The sequence below is a fragment of the Grampus griseus genome (assembly GCF_964374135.1).
Source record: "Grampus griseus genome assembly, chromosome: 15".
Classification (NCBI taxonomy): domain Eukaryota; kingdom Metazoa; phylum Chordata; class Mammalia; order Artiodactyla; family Delphinidae; genus Grampus; species Grampus griseus.
In genome coordinates, this window is record NC_139009.1 from 24338645 (window position 1) to 24362085 (window position 23441).

Consider the following 23441-nt stretch of genomic DNA (forward strand, 5'->3'; position numbering starts at 1 on the left):
TCCTTCCTCCCGCACTGCCCATCTACCAGGCTGTCAAACTTCCTTTAGTTCTGCCAATGGACACCCTTTTATCCCCTATTCAACCTCCTCCTTTAGTCTCCTATGGACCTGGAAACCAGGTAGTCATGTTTGTTAGAAAAGTTTGTAAATTAATAATAAATAGAATTTTAGGGTTTCCCTGGTGGCACAGTAGTTAAGAATCCACCTGCCAATGCTGGCAGCACGGGTTCGAGCCCTGGTCCGGGAAGATCCCACATGCCGCGGAGCAGCTAAGCCTGTTCGCCACAACTACTGAGCCTGCGCTCTAGAGCCCGCGAGCCACAAATACTGAGCCTGTGTGCCACAACTACCGAAGCCCGCGCACATAGAGCCCGTGATTCCACAACAAGAGAAGCCACCGCAATGAGAAGCCCACGCAGCGCAACGAAGAGTAGCCCCCACTCGCCGCAACTAGAGAAAGCCCGGGCAGAGCAACGAAGACCCAATGCAGCCAAAAATAAATAAATAAATAAATAAATAAATAAATAAATAAAAATAATAACAATAATAAATAGAATTTTAATGAATGGCTCTGGGTTGCTAACTTATGAGTAAAATGCATGGACCTTGGAAATGGCCACTGTTCTGATTTTCTGCCTGGGTTCTGGGTTGGTAGGGACGCCAAAGTGAGGGATCACTGTAGCACAAAACATCAGATATACCGACCATCTGCTGATTAACTCTACAATGCAGCATGGATTTGTTGTTCTTCTTTGAAGTAGATCTGATGGCCCATAGGTCAGGTAAACAGACTGACACCCATCACATGCAGAAGCCCTTTAAGAAGTCGGGTGTTTTAAATTCACTGGCACCCCCCAAATCCAACCATCGGGAGATATTGTCAGCAGAAGATCACGCAGTGACCTCAGATGCCAGATCCAGCCCATCCCACCTGGACCCTGACAGCTCTGTTATTTTCTGTGCTCTTAAAAGTTCAATGTACCCCCGCCCCACCCCCAGACAGTTAAAAGTTAGCCGATCCCTCTACCAGTTTATAGATGCCGGTACAGATGCCTACAAACATATCATTCCCTCTTCAGGTCTTGAAACCTAGACTATTACCCCAAATGTGAGAACGCGGCATGTCTAAGGTGATTTAAGTTGGACACCTGTGGAGTCAGTATTGTATAAAGGAAAGAACACCAAGCCTGGAATCAGATTACTTAGATGACGTTTCTGCTTGTGACAAGGTCGTGGTCACAGGGAAAGAGAGCTGGTCTTGACAAGTCCAAGGCAATCTTTCTGCCTCGCTGCTTCCCTCTTTGTATGCTGCCCGTCCAAAGGGGAGATCTGCAGAAAAGAAATCTTACCAGACGAGAAGGTGATGGCGGGAGACACAGTCCTGAAGAGCTGTGGGTGGGTTGAGCATGGGTTGGTCTCAGCCAAAGGCCACCCTTGGGCCATATGCAGAGTCCTCAGTGAGGGCCAACGAGCGTCCAGCCTTCTGAGGAGTACAGAGTCATCATCGGCCACTGGAATAATGAGGAAGAAAATTATGATCTATTCAGACCCATCTCTGACATTCAGTTAAGGATGCTTCATTTCTCAGTCACCAGGTCCTAGAGCCTGATGCAGGACTTGGGGCCTCCTCCCCCATCACTCCTGGGAAGCCAGACAGGACACTAATGGAGAGCTTAGCCAGAAGGACCACACCATCCCATAGCAAGTATAAATCAACCTGAAATACAATCAACCCTGACTTCCCTTTTTGCCTGTGAATGATGATAGCCAAGATGCAGGCTGATTCTATATTCAATTCTCAATGCAAGTTTCCCCCATGAATTCAATTTGGCGTGCTTGTGACAGCAGTGTGCAGGTGTGCGGGCCGACGGGGTAGCAGAGATCCAACAGAGCATAGTCTACATGTTTACATTTGTCTGACAGCTTTATGTGGGTGTGATGAACGGTCCCTCTAACTCACATAGGGGGGAACCTCTGGGGAAACCACTCCCCGGGCCAGTTACATAAAAATGGTGATGCTGGTGATGATGAAGATGAGAATGGTGAAGTTACCAGTGGGGTCAGAGAAAAGCCCAGAGTGAAATTCCAGCAAGTTGGCTGCCACTCCCTGTAGGCCTCCTCGATGGCCTTGAGGATCTCCTCAAGGAACCAGAGGTGGTCAGAGCTGGAGAGAACGTTAGACATCACCCAGCCAGCTCATCTCGCACACAGGGAAGCTGAGGCCCAGAGATGCAACGCGATGTGCTGACAGTCCCACAGGTGGTTACGAGGGGTGCTGTGGCTTCACCTTGGGTCTCAGTCCAGCTCTCTTGCCATGATAGAACGTTGCTTTCTAGGAGCCTCTGCTCGAGCTGTGAGCTGCCCTGCGTCAGGAGCCACTCTGATGGCTGTCCTGCTCTCTCAGTGTGGAGTATGTCGCTATGGAAGGATCGCTAGGGATCACGTGTCCTTGGGGATCTGTGATTGGGTACGGGCTCAGAAGTTCTAACCATTGCCCCTCCACCTGCATCCCACCTTCACACTCAAATATGGGAGTGATTGAGGGTAGATACACGTTGAGGGTCCCTATATCTTAGAAGCTTATTCCATAAACTGAACATCCGAGGTCAAGGAAGAAACCCCAGCTTTTATGAGTCTCTTTCTAAGCAGCCCAAATGGAGGATGTGTTTTCGACAGAAAGGGCAGATGATTCAACTCCAGACTCCAGTGTCTCCACATCTGGCCCATGGCAGGTGCTCAGTAAATCCGTGCAGCTTGAATGGAAGGGGAAGACAGCCAGTGTCAGACACAGAGCTGTTTTCTCCTCAGCGTATCACCGCATTCATTCAACAAACACTTGTACCTTCACATATGCCTGGCACACAGTGGGTTCCCAGTCATACTTGATGCACAAATGAATAAGTGCAATGAATACAGTGCTCCATCGTGCACTCAGCAGAACGAAGGGCACTCAGAACCCTTCTCCTTCACAAGCCCCTGAACCGGCAACGGCCACTGCTCCCTAAGATGACATGAATCGACCCCGTGGAGAAGGTCTTACTTCTGGCTTCTGGAGGTATATCCCTTTGCCATCTTGGGTCAAGTTTTGGAAGACGTCTGTGAAAATGCAGTAGAAAAGAACACAGCTAATGCGTGTGTATGTGTTGGAAACAAGAGGGACTAGCTCCTCCCATACGTCCCCTCACCCAGGAAGCCAATTTCGGCCTCTGTGCAATCACACGCGCCACACTTGTTCTAAGCGAGCCGCTTCACACCTTGGCCCTGGAGCAGGCAGGGCATAAGGTAGTTCGGGTAGATGCAGCTAGGTTTCACAGGCACAGAGCCAGCGTTCCCCAGAGCTCCCTGCACTGGCAGCAGTCCTCTCTCGTGCTTGAACTGGGGACAGGTGGGCAATCCACGAGGAGAGCAGAGGAAGCCCGGGCCCTCCCTCCTTCCCCCCAGCTCACCCTGCATGTTCTCCACATGCAGCATCAAGCGGACAGAGCTGACGAAGGCCATCTGGAGGTCAGGGCTACCGTAGCGGATGAGCATCAGCTGGCAGACGTCATCACTGAGCGCGATTCCTGCATTGAGCAAGGGTTCCCACCGTGGGTGCCGGAAACCTCATATCCAGCTCCCCTCCCACCTGAGGCCCCTTAAATTGTCCCTCCACTTCCGGGACCTGAATCCTAATAGCCTAAGATCTTCTTTTACGTGGTTCATTGTGAATTTTTCAATTATTTAGCCTATTAATTTTATTGTCTCTCCATTCTCCATCCCTGTCCCCTAGGCAACCAGCATGAGGATCTTTTCATCACGTGGGTTACTGGCCTTGAAGGCAGGAGGCAGTCTGCTTAGTGGTCAAGAGCATCTATCTGCCTTGGCGTCTGGGAGTCCTGGATTTAAGCCCCAGGCAAGTTAACTTCTCTGAGCTTCAATTTCTTCCTCTGTGCAGTGGGGATTAGAACAGGGTGTTGGCAAAGATTAAATGCGAGTATACATGTGCCAACCCTCAATAAACGTTAGCTGTGATCATAGTGATAATAATCAATGGTTTAGTTATTCACAGATCCTGGTCTTTGGGCCTCTGAACTCGGGGAGTAACCCTACTCATTAGAAGATTGCAGGACGCCACACACCCTGCCCAGCACCACTCACCCCCGCCGCCCCATCCCCTGCCTGGTGTGCGCCCTGCAGCATCACCTCCCCACCCGCCTCCAGGCCTACCTGTGTCCCTCATGGCAGCCCGCAGCTGGGCCCAGTTCAGGCATCCTGAGCAGTTAGTGCCTTGCTTGTGGAAAACCTCCTGCGAAGAGCCCACACCAAAGGCTAAGGAAGCCAGGCGTTTCCAAGCCCCACCTGAGAGCCCTCACACGCCAGTGTCAAGGCTGCAGGACTGCTGAGTGTGAGGCTCCACCGGTAGGCCCGGCTGCCTAGACAAGAATAGGGCAGGGGGTCCCTGTCAGGATCCCACCTCCTCTCCCAGTTCTCCTTAAGGCTTGTGAGAGTGGGCGGTCTTTCTGTTACGGGGGATGGAGAGTCTTGGTATAGGTAAACGTGCCTAATCTGAGCACGCCATCCAAATTTTGAAGGGCTTCCAACCTTATGACTCAGGAGACGGGAGGAGAGTTGTGAGTAATGATTGGAAAAGTAGGAGGGAGCCAATTTATGAAGGACTCTAAATGCCATGCTAGGGAGTGTGAACTCGACTGATGGCCATGGGGAGTCTCAAAACATTTTTAGTAAGGAAGCGATGTGATCAGATGTCGCTTTAAAAATTCAGAAGACTATTGCAACAGGCTCTCTGAGTTTGGGAGAGAAAGGAGGAAACACTAAAAGGACATTAGGGAAGATTAGGTGAGTGGTTGGGCTGAAAGGGCTGAAAGGGAGAGGGGTACCTTATAGTTTTGCAGAATTGCCATTTCTGCACTGTCCCGTGGGAGGCGTGGTGAACACTTGTTCTTACCTGATAGAGCATCAGCTGCTTCCACGGGTCCCCGAATTCCTGGATACTCACGGTGCCGGACGCATTAAGCTGATAGCAGGGTTAAGGTCAAAGCCGCCAGGGGAGTTTTGTCCACACCTCTGGAGGCAGTAATGGGCCCTCCACACAGCAATGTGCAATTTGGGACACCCCATTCAATGTTAGCTATCCCTAGCTGGCCTCCCTTGACTGCTCAGTGCAGCCCAGGGCTCCCTGGCCCTTACTAGGAAAGGACAGAATGAGCTGCAACACAGCAGCACTGAGAGGAGAGGATGGTCTGATGATGGTGATGATGACAGTTACCACTTAGTGAAGCAGGGTATTCTGACATGGCCAATCTGATGCGATTTAAATAAAAAATAGTAACTCTTTTTCTCACTGTTGTCAAAACCAACTCATGGAAGGAGTCAGGCACAGGGCGGCTAAGGATGCCTCTTATATTTAGTCATTTTAGGAACGGTTAAAAGCTGAACGCTTAGCCCTGTAGACCACGTCCAAGTACCCCCGCATCAGAGAGACTGGCTCAAAAACACCATGACACACCACCTCTCTTTGAGCCCTGATGGTGGGCCTAGCGCTGAGCTATACACTTGACCTATGGAACTTCATTTTCACCTAGTAGGTGGGGTAGGTACTAACTCCTCCCTCTTATGGATGAGGAAATGAGGGCTCAGAGAGCATGATCTTGTCCAAGTTCATACAGCTGCTGACAAGGCTGGGACCTGCCCCAGTGCCTGCATACCTGACCACCATCCCACACTGCCCGCAGCCTCTGCAAAGTTTCTGCCAACATTCTTTATATTTGCAACCCTTCTCACAGTATCCATTCTATGTGCCTCTCTGTGGCGTGGGTAATTAAACTCCGAACAACTTAAGGCAGAGGGTTTGCTAGAAAAATGACAGTGTTGAGAACGAGGAAAGCTGATTTCGCGGCATGTCACGGAACTCCCCAAGCTCTGGTTTCCTGATCTGTAAATGGGGGCAGCGGCTGCCCCATCACCAAATGGAAAACTCAGGACCCTGAGGCTCTTGTAAAAGCTTCTTGTAACCTGGAGAATTGTTACTAACCGCCACCCTGCAGCTGCCTCATCCTCGCTGTCAGGAAGTAAGCTTATTGTTATTAATAACAATATTGATCACTTTTCGATGACAGTTCTGTCCTAAGCACTGTACGTGGGTTATCTCATTTGTATTCATATACAAATCTTACAGAATAGGTTTCGTTTTGGGGTGTTTTTTTTTTTTTGTATTTTGGCTGCTCTTTTTTGGGTCTTCGTTGCTGCTCACGGGCTTTCTCTAGTTGCAGTGAGCGGGGGCTACTCTTCGTTGCGGTGCACGGGCTTCTCATTGCGGTGGCTTCTCTTGCTGCGGAGCACGGGCTCTAGGTGCACGGGCTTCAGTAGTTGTGGCGCATGGGCTTAGTTGCTCCGTGGCATGCGGGATCTTCCCAGAGCAGGGATAGAACCTGTGTCCCCTGCATTGGCAGGTGGATTCTTAACCACTGTGCCACCAGGGAAGCCCCAGAATAGGTTTTAATACCATCTCTGTGCTGCACATGAGGACCTGGGGCACAGTGAGGCTAAGTGACTAGTCGGAGATCACAGACCTAGTAAGTGCTAGGGTTGGGATTCAACCCCAGGCCGCCTGGCTCCAGGGCAAAGCTCTCTAACAGCAGAATGCATCCTCCCACAAACCCAAAAAGATACATCCAGTAGGGCCAGGATCCCCTGGCAGGCCTCGAGGCTGAAGAGAGGCTGTTCGCTCCTTAGACCTGTGAAGGAACGGAAAGAGTCTGCATGGGCGTGGCCCCAGGACTGCATGGCCCTTTTCTGAACAGGAAGGGGCAGTGCTGCCTACGCTGGCCATAGGGCCCAACGACCACCATTTATGTTGGGGCAGGAAGAATGAGAACAGTGGAGACAGAGAGAGAAGGCTTAGAGGGGATTCCTACATCCCAGTAACACAGTAAAACCCTGCAGAGAACATTCTGGTTTTGCTTCACAGTAGGTCAGATGAACATGGTCCTGTGTATCGGAGGGCTGGGATGGGGGCAGACAGGACGATAGAGTCACAGGCTCCCCAGTCTGAAAGGGCACCTTTTTCAAGCTCCCACCCAAACTGGGAGACAATCTCAGATGTCCTGACAGAAGGCCTGTCGGTTCTGGGAGCTCACTTTTTCACATGGAACCATAGCTCCAAGTCAGGAGAAACTTCTCCTGTTAATTCCAAGGGAAGCGCCTGTAAAATTCACTCACTAGTCCTAGTTCTACCTCCAGAAAAGCATAAACAGGTATTTGTCCCCTCTTCGACTCCTCCCCTCCATTCGAAACATCTAAACATTTCTCCATCGGTTCCCCAGATGATATGGTTTCTAAATCCTCACCTCCCTCTTCTGCGCACTTTGCTTTGCGAGCGTCTCCCTAAAATGTGGTACCGAGACTGGAACGCACTCCTGCAGATGCAGGTGGATTAAGCAGAGTACAGTGGGTCTATCACTTCCAAAATTTTCAGTCCACATTTCCCAAATGAGGTTCCCAGGGAGACGTTTTGCAGAGAAAGGGTTTTGAGTTCAAGTACATTTGAAATATTCTGTATCTATGACCCTTGTCTGCATCACCATGTACCGTAGCACGTGATCCGTGTACAGGAACCAATGTTGAAATTTTGTTTAATGCAGAATTTCCTAAGCACCGTTGACCATAGAATCGAACCCATTTTACTTCATGGAACACTTACTAAAACCTCTCGGTTTCTAACATTTCTCAGAACACAATTTCAAAAACACACTAAATGCTTCCATTAAATACCGCCTGAATTTGGTTTCGCTTATTTAGCAGCAACTTGAAACTATTAGCACATGTTAAGCTCAAGGTCAACTAAATTAACCAGATAGCTTTCAAATTAACTGCCACAAAGATGAGGTCTCTTCTCTTAGGAACTTGTGCAACTGATTTTTTAAATATTATAAAATGGCAGATTTTAATTATCACCCTGACTACATTTCATCTTTTGGGCTTGGGCACAGCTTGTGGTGAACATTTTGAATTTTAATTCTGTTGGCTATTATATTAATTATTGCTCCCAGTTCTGTGCCCTCTGCAGATCTGATAAGCCTGCATGCCATGTCTTCTTCCAAGCCATTGATAAAAGTTGAGGAAGTGTAAGGGGACCAAGGAATACAGAATACAGAATACAGAATACAGAGCCTCTCAACTAAATACTTAAAACGTATAGGCTCTGACCCATAACATAGAATTATCTCTCTGGGTTCATATTTATATAACTCTTGGGATGATGATAAAACTTGTGAATCATATTGCAACTTTCCAACCCACATTTCATCATTTATTATGGGAGACTTTACCAACTATTTTGCCAAAAGCTATAGCAGCTCTCTGATCTATCAACCAGAAACCCTCTCATAGGAATAAATGAAAGCAATGTGTCCATCCATTCTTTCCAAGGTATTTTGCATACTTGTGATTAACGCCTTAAAAATTTAAATGTGCAGAAGCCATCTCTTTTACATTTTTTTTGTTTTTTGAGGAGGTGTAGGGAGGGGCTGCATCTCACATTGTATAATTTCTAGAGTCTCCCTTTCTGGCTCTTTTATGATACCCGAGTTTGGCTTTGAGAAACCATCTGGAAATTATACAGTTTCTGAGTGTGTTTGGGTTTGAAATCTTGGCTTCATGTAAAGGAGAGGCAATCACATATTTCAGGTAGCAAATACCCTTTAATTGTTTGGTTTACTTTTTTTCAAAATCATGTTTTTCTCACTCAAAATACTTTTATATGGGCTTTAAGCTTTCCTGATGATTTATCCCAAGCTTCCTACAAAGGCATCCACACCGCCCATCTGCAGTTCTCCTTCGTGATGTGCTCCTATCAGATTTCTGTGGGTTAATCAATTTAACTATGAGCTCATCAGAGAGCTCTCTGGTAAGCTAGTCGATACTTAATATTTATTTGCCGGGTTGAGAAAATGAATGCCATTCTTCCACATGGACTTTATATGCCAAGAAAGAACTATTCAGCTATTCTTCTCAAATTAGCAAACTAGCAGAAATCTTCATTTTCACTGCCATCTATCTTTACACACTCAACTAAGCAAAAAAAAAAAAAAAAAGAACAATTTTCTAAGCTGCATAAATTCCTCTACCTCTTTGTCAGACCACACGACCCACCCTGGTATAAGACACAGCTCCTGGGGGGACCAGTGGGCATTCACATGTCCCACCAGGAGAAAGAGAAATAGACCCAGAGTTCAGAAAAGTTGTGACCCCTGAGTCCTACAGGATGACTCTGAAATACTCACCTGCCCAGGGCATGTGGTTCAGGATCTTCTGCAGTTGGACTGCATTTATTTCTGGATGCTGGAGCAGAAGCAGAGTGGTAGAAGTGAATCATCACTGCTGAAGGCTCGTTAGATGCAGAGGGCCCACAGCTAAAGAGGGTTGGGAAAGGCCTCTCCCACATCTGCTCAGGGTGGCACATATGCCATTTCTGGGCAGAATAACTGATGCCATTTTCCTGCACATAAGGAACATGACTAGACGTATAATTAAATCTGGAATTTCATAAGAACTTCTACAACAGTTTAACTGGGTGCCAAGTTCAGAGCACCCCAGCAGGGCAGGACTCTTAAGAGGTAGACTAATAGCGGTGATTCTCAAACTGGGTTCTATAGAGATGCTTTGAAAATTCAGCAGTTGGGTTTCCGTTTTATTACTAATAAACTATCCTTAGCCAAGAGTCCAGATTTCCATTTTAGAGTTCAGAAAAGCAACCCTTTACATGAACATTTAACTTTAGAACATATTAATGCAATATAAGTGCCATAAATTTGAGCTTATAAAATGGCTATAAGTTATCTGTTCATATTTATCTGTTTTATATATGTTAGGTTTCTCTGTGAGATTCCATTTGATAAAAAGGACTGCCGCAGAAGAGGTTTGGAAACTCCTGGTATGGAGGAAAACTTTTATAAACAACACACATAAGATTCTGATGTATCCTCTCTGATGACATTAAGCAAAATGCCAGTGGTGAAGATGAGAGAAGACGGGAGGGCTGTTACTAACACAGGCAGTTCATGTTCTTCCAGTTGTAATGACATCACTGAGATGTCAGGCCCAGATTTCTTGCCCTGTTTCTAAATGTATTTCGCATCCTTCAGGTTAGGGACGGGGTGGCCTCTTGCTGGTGCTCAAACCTGGGTCAGCTCAAGGAAAGAACTGGAAGGGACCAGGAGGGTAGGCTTCCTCCTCCCCAATGCCTCTTACCAGTTCCACCCCCACCAACCCACCCACGGGGTCTTCTCCCTGGGCGTCCCTCCCCCAGACCCCCCAGGGCTCATCATTGCCAGGCTCCACCCACACCTCCCAACACTGAGTCTCACCTCTGCCATATTCCATTGTCACAGGGATTAAAAATTAAAGTTGTTTTTCCTACAACAAATCAATGTAGCTTCCAAGAACGGATATGCATTTTACAGGAGCCTTCTGGAAACAACAGCTCTATTCACTTGTCTAAAACCTTGAGGGCTTTCATAGAAAGTGGCAGTTTGGGGACTAGAAAGCCTTAAATCACAATTTACACACAGGGTCAGGCAGATGCAGACCCGCCCGCCATGGGATTATAGGCTCCACAGCGTGCCCTGCTCCTTGCTACCCACCTTGGTTCAACTTACCTTTTCAAAGAGTTGGGTGAAGAATTCATCCTGCCCTCCATTTGCTCTACGGTCTCCTATAGGAACAGACACACAGAAGGACTTGGTCATTCCCCTGGACGAATGGACTCGCGTGCACACACTAATGTGCTCACGGCTCCCAGGCCTCTGAAATCTGTGAGTCTGACCTTGAGTGCTGGTTTAAATGTTTTACCATAGCACTCACCCACATCCCTGTTTCTCCAGTCGTCACTGGCTTTGGGGAAGTAGCAAACCGTGAAAGGGGCAGAAGAAACACCGGGTAGAGAGAAACAGAAGGACATGGAGGTGTGACTCCTGCATCTGGGGCTCCGGGCCTTCAACGCCAAGGACCTGACCAGAGGGCAGTTATTTTGGTGCAAAAACAGCAGAACCTGCATACTTCTAGGGCACGATAGATAACATACCATGTGCACCATAGAGTAGGGCCTGCAGGATCTGCAGACCTCTTCCCCGGACCCCTGAATGTGAGGGGAGAAGCCCCCCTTCCCAGCTCTGTAAACAGTCCCCATGATGTGGAATTCCACCTGACAATTCACCTTAGGGAAGACGACACTTGAATTGCGGCCAATTTCACTGAGGGGGAAGAAAAGACCGAATTACTTCTTGGGGATCATTTTGGGAACGTTTTGACCAATATTCTCCCACCCCTGGGAACTCACCTTCCCAGTTCCTTAGCTGACGCCCCACTTGCCCTTGAAGTGTGCAGTCTGGCACAGGGCTCGGCACACGGCTGTACCTCCCCACGTGCCCTGTGTTCTCACCCCACGGCCTTTGCTCAAGCAGAACCCTCCACCCCGTGTGCCCTTTCCTTCCCCCACCCTCATCTAACTACTCCCACTCGTACGTTCAGACTCAGTGGTCTCACAAGGCAGTGAGGCCTGGGACCAAGATAAACTATCTATGCCCGAAATATGATGGAAAAAGAACTGGGTTCTAAGCACTGAAGGGCTGTCATGTCAGAACAATCATAGGCAAAATACAGGCTTACCTCATTTCACTGTGCTCCGCGTTAGTGCATTTTTTTACAGATTGAAGGTTTCTGGCAACCCTGCATAGAGCAAGTCTATGGGCGCCATTTTTCCAACAGCATTGGCTCACTGCCTGTCTCTCTGTCACATTTTGGTAATTCTCGCAATATTTCAAGCGTTTTCATTATTATATGTTACTGTGATCTTTGATCAGTGATGTTACTATTGCAAAAAGATTCTAACTCACTGAAGGCTCAGACAATGGTTAGCATTTTTTACCAGTCAAGTTTGTTTTTTTTTTTTGGCCACACAACTCGGCATGCAGGATCTTAGTTCCCCGACCAGGGATCCAACCTGTGCCCCCTGCAGTGGAAGTGCAGAGTCCTAACCACTGGACAGCCAGGGAATTCCCGAGTATTTTTTAATTAAGGTATGTGCATTGTTTTTTTAAGACATAATGCTATTGCACACTTAATAGACTACAGTACAGTGTAAACATAATTTTTATATGCCCTGGAAAACCAAAAATATCCTGTAACTCTCTTTAACACAGTATTTGCTTTATTGCAGTGGTCTGGAACTAAACCTGCCATATCGCCGAGGTAGGCCTGTAATAAGTTTGGCTGGGATGAGTGTATATTGATTTATCTGAGCCTGATGGTTGATGACAGCCCCCCTCAACTGAGCAAACCCTGTGCATCTCTTAGGAATCACCACGTCCTTGAGGCCACCCCTGCTTCCCCCAGGACCATGGAAGGGTGGCTCAGATGCTTCTCCTTGGTGCTCTCCAAACACCCTGGACAGATAAACGATTACCCCAGACACAGCATAACATAAATAACTGTTCATACGTCCATGTCCTTTCCAGCCTTTGAGCCCCTGGAGGGCAGGGGCCAGACCTGTTCTAGCTTTTTCTCTCTACGTCCAGCAGAGTGTTCATTTGTTAGAAGGAGAGCGGGGAGGAAGAAGTGAGGGATGTCTCCGCGAAGACAGCTGCCCTGCTCTCCTGCTCACCCTGTCCCCTGTGTTGGTCACAGAGACCCCCGTCCTCCGCCATTTTCGCCTCACCCTGCCCCCCTCCCCTGGCCCGAGTGGACCCCAACCTCCGGGAGAGGCCTGGACCTTACTAAAAGACGCACTTCCTGGAGAAGACTCTGAGGACGAACTCAGACTCCTGGCGGGACTCAGATGTGCAGGGCACAGTGACGTATGTCCCAGGCTCCAGCCACAGCTCCCGACTCACTTCCTTCTCTCTGAGAAACGTCTCAGGCCAATTCAGGGGAGCATTTTCCCAGAAGAACTTGGGAGACGGTCTCCTCTGGTCATCATAGCCCTGTGGGTAGAGGACGGGCACCTTTGCTGGAACCCTACATGAGGTTGAATAAATATGTCGACTGATTTGACTTTGTGTTAAAAACAATATCATACACAAGATGAGGTGAGGAATGTCACTGTGTCTGCACTTTCCACTTTACAGTTGAGGGTCTGAAGTTCAGACAAGTTAGGTCATCTGTACAAAGTCACCTAGCGGGTAAGAGTCTCAGCCAGGATTGGAATTCAGGACAGCTGAGCTCCAATGTCCACATTCTTGATACTTCCTGAAGCTGCCTCCATGTATGTGCTACCATTTCAAGGTTGATCATGACATGATTATGCTCATAGGTACAGACGGACCACCAGCTGTCTCCCTCCATACAGATCAACTGGATATTCCGTGTCATCTCAGTGAAAGCAGCCTCTAAAAGAGGAAAGAGTACTGGCCAAAGCTCAGAAGACCCAGATCAGAGGTCTGGTTTGTGTTTTGTTTTATCTCTTATTTTTATTCTCTCTTTCTCTCTCCCTCTCTCTTTTATATCCCCCTTTGGCCCTATTTTTCTCTCTTGCTTCCTCTTCCCTTGGCTCTCATGCAGGGCTATGGAGAGAGGGGAGATCCATAGGGGGGATGCACACAGTTGCTGCGGAAGACACTATCCACCACATAAAGACATTTCCCAGATTCCACTTAGGGCTGGGGAAACAAAATGTATCTCTTGGTGACACATGCTTTCTTTATTGAGACAATGAGAACTAGAAAATCAGCCCTTTGCTGTCTTTGCCCTGGCTGCCAGGAACCTCAGAACTAAATTTTATAATCAGTTGCAGTAGCTGTTCTAGGTTTAGTGCTCCTGGTAGAATTAACTGCTTCCCTATCTCTCATCTATTTATAACTTTTTTCTCGTCTTTTGAATTCTGTAACTGGTTCATAGTTTTGTTCTGTTTATACTTTTTATTGTAGGTTGACCCAATTCTATTTAGGAATAGGCTTGATATAAATAGCTTTTTTATATGAAATAGTAGAATTTAATAGAAATTCATGGCCTTTTAGATTTGTCTAGATTTACCAATGTCTATTTTGAGATCTGGCATCATTTATACTATTTCCTAGACTTTTTTTTTGAATTTTATTTTATTTTTTTATAGAGCGGGTTCTTATTAGTTATCTATTTTATACATGTTAGTGTATATGTGTCGATCCCAATCTCCCAATTCATCCCACCACCACTCCTTGACGAAATAACTTTTTCTTTTAAAATCAATAGGCACCTTTGGGAGCGCTCAGTATTCCCTCGGGAGGAAAACAAAAAACCCAACCAAGCCAAGACACCCAACGCAAAATGGTTTCTTTACAAAAACCCTTTCACTCGATTCAGTCCAATCTGAGAAAATTGAGTTTTTCCCTCCTGTTTTCTTTGGGAAACAAAGAATATCCGCCACCCTTCAGAGGCTGGGATAGCTCCGGCCTTCTTAACTGATCCCTCTAGGCTGCCACCGCAGCTGAAACACAGAGCTGTTGCTGTCCTCTGCCTGTGTTTCTGTTTTGTTTTCCCAGCCTTTGTCCCTCGTCCCCTCATAGGTGGGCTGCATGGGCTCCTGATGTCCCATCTGTTATAGATCTATTTTATTATGGGCTTCATAACTCAGGCAAGATTGTGATTTTTCCTTCTTCCTACGTTGTGACAGTCTTCAATATTAGCCCTAAGTATTTATGTAGGGATTTAATCGATTCTAAAATTTATTGGTTCTACATCAGGCTCAGACCTGTCTATGGAGGTATAAGGACTTTGGGGGGCCCTTGGATAAAAAAGAACAGCAGATGCTCTTTACTTGCACACACAGAGGCAGTTGGCATTATTGCCAGACCTTCCCGTGGCTCCTTACATAAGGCTGCTGCAGTCTCAGTGAACCCGGGACATCACTCCCTACCAGGGCCAGCCTGGCAAGTGTGCAACTCACCTTGCTCATCTGAAAAACAAAAAAGAGAGGCCTCATTAGGCAGTGAATCCATCTCTTTCACAAGCATGAATTCTAATGGAGGCTGGTATACAAGAAGACTCTACCCAGAGGCCACTTCCCCTCCCATAAGACTTGCTGTTCCAGTCAGTGACATTTTAATCCATCATCAGAAATCCTGGATAAAGGTGAGGCAAGGTAAGCTTGGCTTTTGGGGAGGGGCAAAGGGAACTAGAATTAATTGTACCAACTGTGTGCCAGGCACAATGATAAGCACTGCTACACGATCTTCTTTTACTCCACCTTTTGCATAAATATCATTGTCCCCATTTTACAGATGTAGAAACTGATGTTCAAATGCAAGAAGGTGGCTTGTTCTAGATCACATATTCCCAAGGATTTGCACCCATGGTAGACAGAGAAGGATGTAGGTAGACAGAGATGGATGGTAAAGAGGACAGGAAACAGGAAGAAAGGATGAGACTCCACGAGAGGCCCACCTACCCTGAAGAGGTAGAAGCCAATGGCGAGGTGAGGCTTCTGTTGCGGTGCCTGTGCCTGGGCTTCCGGAGCAGGGACACCAGCACACTACAAGGCATCTGGAACCTCCTGCCCTCCTGGGGCCTCCAGACCGACAGCAGGAACTTAGGGTTCTTCCAAAATGTGTCTGGGGCAGAACATAGCCAAGGTGAGACAGGCTCCCCTAGCATCCTGCTTGCCAAACCACAGAGAGGAGCACAGACCCAGGGTGCTGCCCCGGGATTCCCACCCAAGGTCCACCCGGACAGAGCTGGGGTCCACCCGGACAGAGCTGCACATAAGCTAAGGCTTGGTCCCCGTTAAAATGCTGCTCCCCTGGGACCACAGGCACATTCTCTTCAGTTAGTTAACAGTCACTGACCCAGGCAGTGAACATCTCCAGGACACAAAGTCTGTGCCAGGCAGTGTGCTGGGCAAAAGCTACAGTGGAGAGTAACTCTCAGGTCTGTGTGTCCATAGAAGAACCCGAGGTGGAAGGGGTGGGAGGGAAGGGGACAGAGCTGTGGGGACCAAGCCTTAGCTTATGTGCAGATTCAGCCTTCGGGGGGACACTGTGGGGGAGATGAAGGCAGAGCCAGGGCCGCCCGGGCCCCGCTGAGATCTTACCCCCTTCACATCTTTCCTACCCAAGAGATGGCCCATTGTGGAGACAGGGACACAGTCCCCAAACCTCTCCACTTGGAGAATGTATACGCTTTCATCTCCTATACCTGATGACCTGGGAATCCTTGACTTGTTTCTCTACCAAACTCTAGGTAAGGAGGGCCTGATGCATACGATATAAATACTATTTCAATCCTGCCTGTTATGGGGTGGTTACTTCAGCATATCAGTGACCTTATCCTAAAACCACAGAAAAATGTGACCCAACCTTCTACTATGCCTGTGCGCCTGTGGCCGCCTGGTGCCGATTAGGAAAGGGAACCCTCTGGAAAGATACACCCCCAAGAGGTAGGCAGCCTGACTGAGAATTCTACGCCCTGGTGCAAATTAGGACAAAGGTGCCCCATCTTCCTGGTTCACATAGCCCGGGGCCAGCGCACGCAGCTTGGCCAGCAAAGCCCCCTCACCTTCAGCCAGGGGCCCTGGGCAGCGGCTCTGTCTGCAGCCCCACCTTTGCCTGGAGAAGCTGCCCCTTTAGACCCAAGAGCCCCTGTCTCCTGTGCACAGGCTCACCTCGGGGTGACTTTGTCGGACCACCAGCCGTGGTCCCTTTCTCCCATCTCCCCTCCAGCACGGTGTACGACCACTTCTGGACCACCTCCTGACTCAGCAGGCCTGGGCTCAGTTTACAGATGACCAGAAGTATGAAATGTGCTTTAAAGTCCTGCAGTGTCATCCTGTGTAGAGGACGAAGGAGATGACATCCAGTCATGAGGACCAGAAGGGAGGCTGCAACTAAGTAACGGGCATCCCAGCCCTCTGCTGGACCCAGGGCCCCAGCCTCCACACCCCCATGCAGAGCTGAGCTGGCTTTGGACCCATGAGACTGGGGCTGGATGGACCAGTGTGACGGTCCATCTTGGGCAGGTGGTGCTACCAAGAAACCCCACCCTGTGGCTGGAAGAAGCCTCCACAATGGCTACCTGAGGGCGATGTTCTTGGGCCACTGATGGTGGTGATAAAGTGGAATTGGGGCATTCATAGCTAGTCAATTGATTTATACATGTTCAATAAGAATTGCACAAATCAGTTCCTCATCATCAATTGATAAAAATCTTCGCCCCAATTGGCTAACGTTGTGCCCCAAGGCGTGTTGTCTGAACCAGCTCAGTTTACTATCTGTAAACAGAAATAATAGTATTTGCAGGACTCTTGAGTTCAATGACCACTTACTTTAAGAGTGAAAGGGACACAGCAGTCTGAAAAGGATGGGTACAGGGAGAGGAGGGACAGCGTGGGAGTTAATAGTAAGGGTGAAAAGTGGAAGGAATGGGGAATAGGTGGGTCTCATGTCAGACACCCAGAAGCAGCATCAGCTCAGGGTGTCTGGTGGCCTTTCATAAAAAGGGGTGAGAGGCTTCGGGGTGGGTGGGGGTAGTATTGCTTTGCTCTGGAGGGCACAGGTGCGGTGGTTTATAGTCGGCAAGAAACAGAAGTCGGAGAGGAGGCAGTGGCCACACCCACCCTCTGCTTTGAGCACCCGCTGAGTTCCATGCCAGGGGTCTCTGCTCTCATCACAGAGACTGTGCCTGTTTGATTGCCCTGCTAAGCCATGAGCCCCTAAAGGGTCTTCTTGATCTCTGTATAAGAGATCTTGTCTCTTGATCTCTCTTGATCTCATGTATGCCTGGCATACATGAGGCACCCTGTAAACGTTTGCTGGATGGATGTCCTAATGTAAGCCAGGGCGTGTGCCCCAAGTCTCTGAGTCAAATACCAGAATTCTGCATCATCATCTTTCCTCAGCAGCAGAATCTTCTCCTTGAGGCTCAGTAGCTCCCACATACTTGAGCTGAAAACAGAAAAGAAATGTTTTCATGGGGAAGGAAAGGATGGAGAGGGACATGCAAGAAATTCTTCAGTAAATGCTCTATAGTGTTGCTATTTATTCTCATCTTCCTACTGCTTGCAGACAATTACATCGCACATCCTCTATTATGAAAGCAACGTGTGACATTCATTCATCACTTACTCTGAGCCAAGTTCTGGGCTAGGCTCTTGACATATTTCATTTAAGGCTAACAGCAACTTTACAAAGTAGGGATTTTTATTGCCATTTTAAAGATTAGGAAACTGAGGTTAAAAGAGATTAGGTCACTTGCTTGAAGTCACAAAGTTATTAAATGTCAGAACTAGCATTGGAACCTATGTTACTATTGGGTTTTTTTCCACAGCCCATCATTTTGGACTTCTGTTTCTGGCTACAATGGAGTAAGGCTTTCATGTACCACTTCCCCACTATAAACAACTAAAAATGGGACAAAATACAAGAAACAACTGTTCTTGGACATTAGACAGCAGGCAGCACAGAATTGTGACCCCAAGAGGAGGGAGACAAATAAAGTGAGCCTAACACTGCCTAGACTCCTGCCTGAAACTACTTCCCTGGACAGTGACGCAGGGAAGTGGACCCACAAAGAGCCCAGCAGTCTTGCTGAGTGGAAGAGACAGAGTCTGAAGTTCAGGGAGACAAGACAGCTAGAATTTGCTGGGGAAAGTGCCCAAGAGGAGGGGGCTACTTAAACAAGGACCTCCAGAGAACTTAACAGGTGTTCCCTTGAGTCTTTGGCTAAAATAAAATCTGTCCATACATAAAATGAAATCCCACAAGACTGGACTATACACAGAACAATTTCCAGAGCTGACACCAGGCTGGAAATCATTTGAATTCCCACCAGCCAGAGTCAAAAGACCTTACAGTATACATGGGGTCTTCAGTAGAGAACCCAAAGGGTCTACACCTTAGTAGTGGGGTCAAGTTAGGCCCCAACTAAAAGTTTTCCTAGAACTGTCCTAAAAGAAAACTTCAAAGTATCAAAATAATCCCTAAGCAACTAAATCTACAATGTCCAGTATCGAATAAAAAATCACTATGTATATGGGTTTCCCTGGGGGCGCAGTGGTTGAGAGTCCGCCTGCCGATGCAGGGGACACGGGTTCGTGCCCCGGTCCGGGAAGATCCCACATGCCGTGGAGCGGCTGGGCCCGTGAGCCATGGCCGCTGAGCCTGCGCGTCCGGAGCCTGTGCTCCGCAACGGGAGAGGACACAACAGTGAGAGGCCCGCGTACCACAAAAAAAAAAAAAAAAACAAAAAAAACCACTATGTATATGAAGAAGCAGAAGATATGATCCACTATCAAATCAAAAACACAAGCAGCCCAATCCAAACATGGGGAGAAGACCTAAACAGACATTCCTCCAAAGAAGACAGACAGATTGCCAACAAGCACATGAAGGGATGCTCAACGTCACTAGTCATTAGAGAAATGCAAATCAAAACTACAATGAGGTATCACCTCACACCAGTCAGAATGGCCATCATCAAAAAATCTACAAACAATAAATGCTGGAGAGGGTGTGGAGGAAAGCAAACCCTCCTGCTCTGTTGGTGGGAATGTGAATTGGTACAGCCACTATGGAGAACAGTATGGAGGTTCCTTAAAAAACTAAAAATAGAACTACCATAGGACCCAGCAATCCCACTACTGGGCATATACCCTGAGAAAACCATAAATCAATAAGAGTCATGTACCACAATGTTCATTGCAGCTCTATTTACAATTGCCAGGACATGGAAGCAACCTAAGTGTCCATCGACAGATGAATGGATAAAGAAGATGTGGCACATATATACAATGGAATATTACTCAGCCATAAAAAGAAACGAAATTGAGTCATTTGTAGTTCGGTGGATGGACCTAGAGTCTGTCATACAGAGTGAAGTAAGTCAGAAAGAGAAAAACAAATACCGTATGCTAACACATATATATGGAATCTAAAAAAAAAAAATGGTTCTGAAGAACTTAGGGGCAGGACAGGAATAAAGACACAGATGTAGAGAATGGACTTGAGGTTACGGGGAGGGGGAAGGGTAAGCTGGGACAAAGTGAGAGAGTGGCATGGACATATATACACTACCAAACGTAAAATAAATAGCTAGTGGAAAGCAGCCGCATAGCACAGGGAGATCAGCTCGGTGCTCTGTGACCACCTAGAGGGGTGGGATAGGGAGGGTGGGAGGGAGACGCAAGAGGGAGGAGATATGGGGATATATGTATGTGTATAGCTGATTCACTTTGTTATAAAGCAGAAACTAACACACAATTGTAAAGCAATTATACTCCAATAAAGATGTTTAAAAAAAAAAAAGAAAATGTGATCCATGACCACACGTAAAAACAGACCTAGAAATAAGAGAGATATGGTGGAATTAGCAGATAAGGACATTAAAACACCCATTATAAATGCGCTTCATGTTCTCAAGGATGTAAAGGGAACTATGGACATGATGAAGAGAAAAGTGAAAGATATTCTCAAATGGTATCTCTAGTATTAAAAAATATAATATCTAAAATGAAAACTACTCTGGATGAGACTAACAGCAGATTAGACACTATGGAATAAAGCCCATCATTTTATTTAATCCTCATCACACATCTGGCTCAAAGAAATTAAAAAGTTTGCCTAAGATCACACAGCTACCAAAATTAATTTAACCTGTCATTTTTCTCAAAGACAAGCACTTGTTTTCCTAAACAAACCACTACCAACAACGTTATGATGCTATATTTCTACACCACTTTAAAATTTATATAAATCGGGCTTCCCTGGTGGCGCAGTGGTTAAGAATCCGCCTGCCAATGCAGGGGACGCGGGTTCGAGCCCTGGTCTGGGAAGATCCCACATGCCCAATTAAGCCGATGCGCCACTGAGTCTGCACTCTAGAGCCCACATGCCACAACTACGGAAGCCTGCGCGCCTAGAGCCTGTGCTTCGCAACAAGAGAATCCACCGCAACGAGAAGCCCAAGCACTGCAATGAAGAGTAGCCTCCACTCGCTGCAACTAGAGAACGCCCAAGCGCAGCAACGAAGACGCAACGCAGCCAAAAAAAAAAAAAAAAATTAATATAAATCTTTGGATGTCATTTTTCCACATAGACCCAGTCCCTCCGACAATTCTCTTTATTAATGTATAATAAATAGAGTGGAGTACATTCTATCAGGAGTAATATTCCACTTATTTTTCTGAGCCTTCATTTTTTCATCTGTAAAAATGATTAAGTGATAATGCGTATGTGAAAATGTCAAAAGCACGCATTTGAATTTGTGTGCCAAAGGCAGCCTCCTTTGCAGCCTTTACCTACCCCGTGCTCACCCCTCCCAGCCAGTCTCAGAAGCTCACCTGTCACTCCAGTCTCCTTTCCATTCCACTCTTCCCCAGGGGTTCCGCAGCTTGACTAGGTACGCAGGTCCATGTTTGGAGGTCACCTGTATAAAATGAGAACCAGTCCAGGTGGCTGGGCTGAGTGCCAATAGCAAATGTTGCAGATATCTGGGTGAGATTCATGCCTGCAGATGAGACCTTGAAATGAACGATCTAAGGCCCTGGGAGTTGGTAAGAGGAGAAAATGGCTCTGCTGCTCACTAGCTGTGAGACCTAAGGGAAGTTACTTAACCTCTCTGTGTCCTTTTCCTGATCTGTAAAATGAAGCCAGTAGTCACATCTACTGCAATGAGTTGAATACCCTCCTCCAAAGATACGTTTACCTAGAATCTGTCAATGTGATCCTATTTGTAAAAAGGGTCTTTGCAGGTGTAATTAAATTAAGGATCTTAGGATAAAATCACTCTGGATTAGGGTGGGTCCTAAATCCAATGACAAGTGTCCTTACAAAAGAATAGAAGGGGAAAGACACAGAGGAGAAGGGTGTGTGAAGATGTAGGCAAAGACCGGAGCTATGCATTCCAAGCTGAGGAATGCTGGGAGCCACCTAAGCCGAAATAGGCAGGAAGGATCCTCCCCTACAGCCATTGGAGTGAGTACGGTATTAAGGACACATTGATTTCAGACTTCTGCCTTTAAGAAACACTGTGAAAAATTAATTTCTCTTGCGGCAATTTGTTATGGCAGCCCTAGGACACCAATACACCTACTCATAGGACTGTTGTGAGGATTGAGCTAACATGGGTAAAGCAGTTAGGACAGTATTTATCACATATTAAGTGCTAAATTTTGTTAAATACGTTTGTTAAATAAATATAAAATCATAAACATAAATATTTTTAAATATAAATTTCGTTATCTCAATATGAAAATAAAAGTTCTTGACGCACACAAACATGACTGATGGTGATCTAAGAGAAAGAAGAAATCAGGTGCGAATGGAGTTGAAAAAGTCTGAAACAGAGTTAAAGGGAATTGGAGGACTTTGGGGAAGTCACACTTACACTTACAGCCAAATAAACCTGGGGTCTGAACCCAACTCTAACCATTTACTGACTCAGTTTTATCATTTCAGTTTTATCATCTACAAAATAGGGATAATATATACTTTGTAAGATTAGTGGGAAAATTCAACTATTCATTTCGTAATGAATACAAAACATTTAGTCCAGTGGCTGGTCCATAATAAGCACTCAGTAAATTGTGTTAAAATAGTAATTAAAATTATTCCGTAATGATTACATTTAGTGCTTACCAAGAGGTCTCTGGGAAACTCTCAACCCTGGGACTGAATGTGAGCTGCCTGTCTACAGGATACCCAGGGGAAGCTCAGACTGGAGATATGAATGTTTAGGATTATTGGCATACAGATGACAACCAAAATCTTGCAAGTGGGTAATAGCACAGCAGTAGATTGGTTGTTTTTGCCCTCGCAGGGAACAGTCCTCCAAATATAATTTTTAAAATTTCAGTTCCTTAAGTTAACCATAATACAACACAGTGACTGGCTCCCTGACTGTTAACCATACCATATCAGACCACATCTGGGTTTATCCATCAGTTCACCTACACTTCATAAAAACTGTGGCACGTGCCCTGCTCTGCCTCGTTCTAGGTACTAATCTTCTGTTCCGCTCTCTGGGAGAATCATGACACTTCAAACTGTCATGCAAAGTAAGTAAGTCATGTGTGTGAGAGCAGCTAGCATAGCGCCAGCCACATAACAGGCTTCCAGGCAGCAGTGATTATCCTCATCTCCTACACTTGGGCGCATGCGGCTCAAACCTTATAATTATTTTTGGCACCTACATCTTAGTGTTGACTCACATCGAGTTTGCTGTCAATTCAATCTCATGTCTCACATGTTAAAACATGTGAGTTCTGTCCCATCCTGCAAAAGGAAACCCTTTGAGAAGATCCTGGTCTGAGCTTCAGTATCCTTGTGGCTATCAGTAGATATCATTTTCCAAACCTACTGCTCCTCCTGTGGTCTCAGTTTCTATTCACAGCATCACCATCTACCTAGGCTTCTCAGAAACACTCAGAGCACGTAACACAAATATGTAATTATGTATGTAGGATTCTATATACACACAAA

General features: G+C 46.7%; 1 protein-coding gene across 1 annotated transcript; it reads right to left on the bottom strand.

Annotated features, from left to right (window-relative positions):
* Positions 1-1635: 1635 nt before the first annotated feature.
* Positions 1636-23117, bottom strand: CAPN14 (calpain 14; the record flags this gene model as incomplete). Its single annotated transcript, XM_082672739.1, is given in 18 exon segments — positions 1636-1641; positions 2053-2136; positions 3041-3096; positions 3447-3563; positions 4207-4285; positions 4946-5014; positions 6670-6734; positions 9282-9339; positions 10656-10711; positions 10861-11006; positions 12784-12977; positions 14918-14926; positions 15419-15459; positions 15462-15581; positions 16631-16794; positions 17835-17909; positions 21302-21387; positions 23106-23117. Coding segments are annotated over 18 exon segments (1437 nt in total).
* Between the last annotated feature and the right edge of the window lie 324 nt (positions 23118-23441).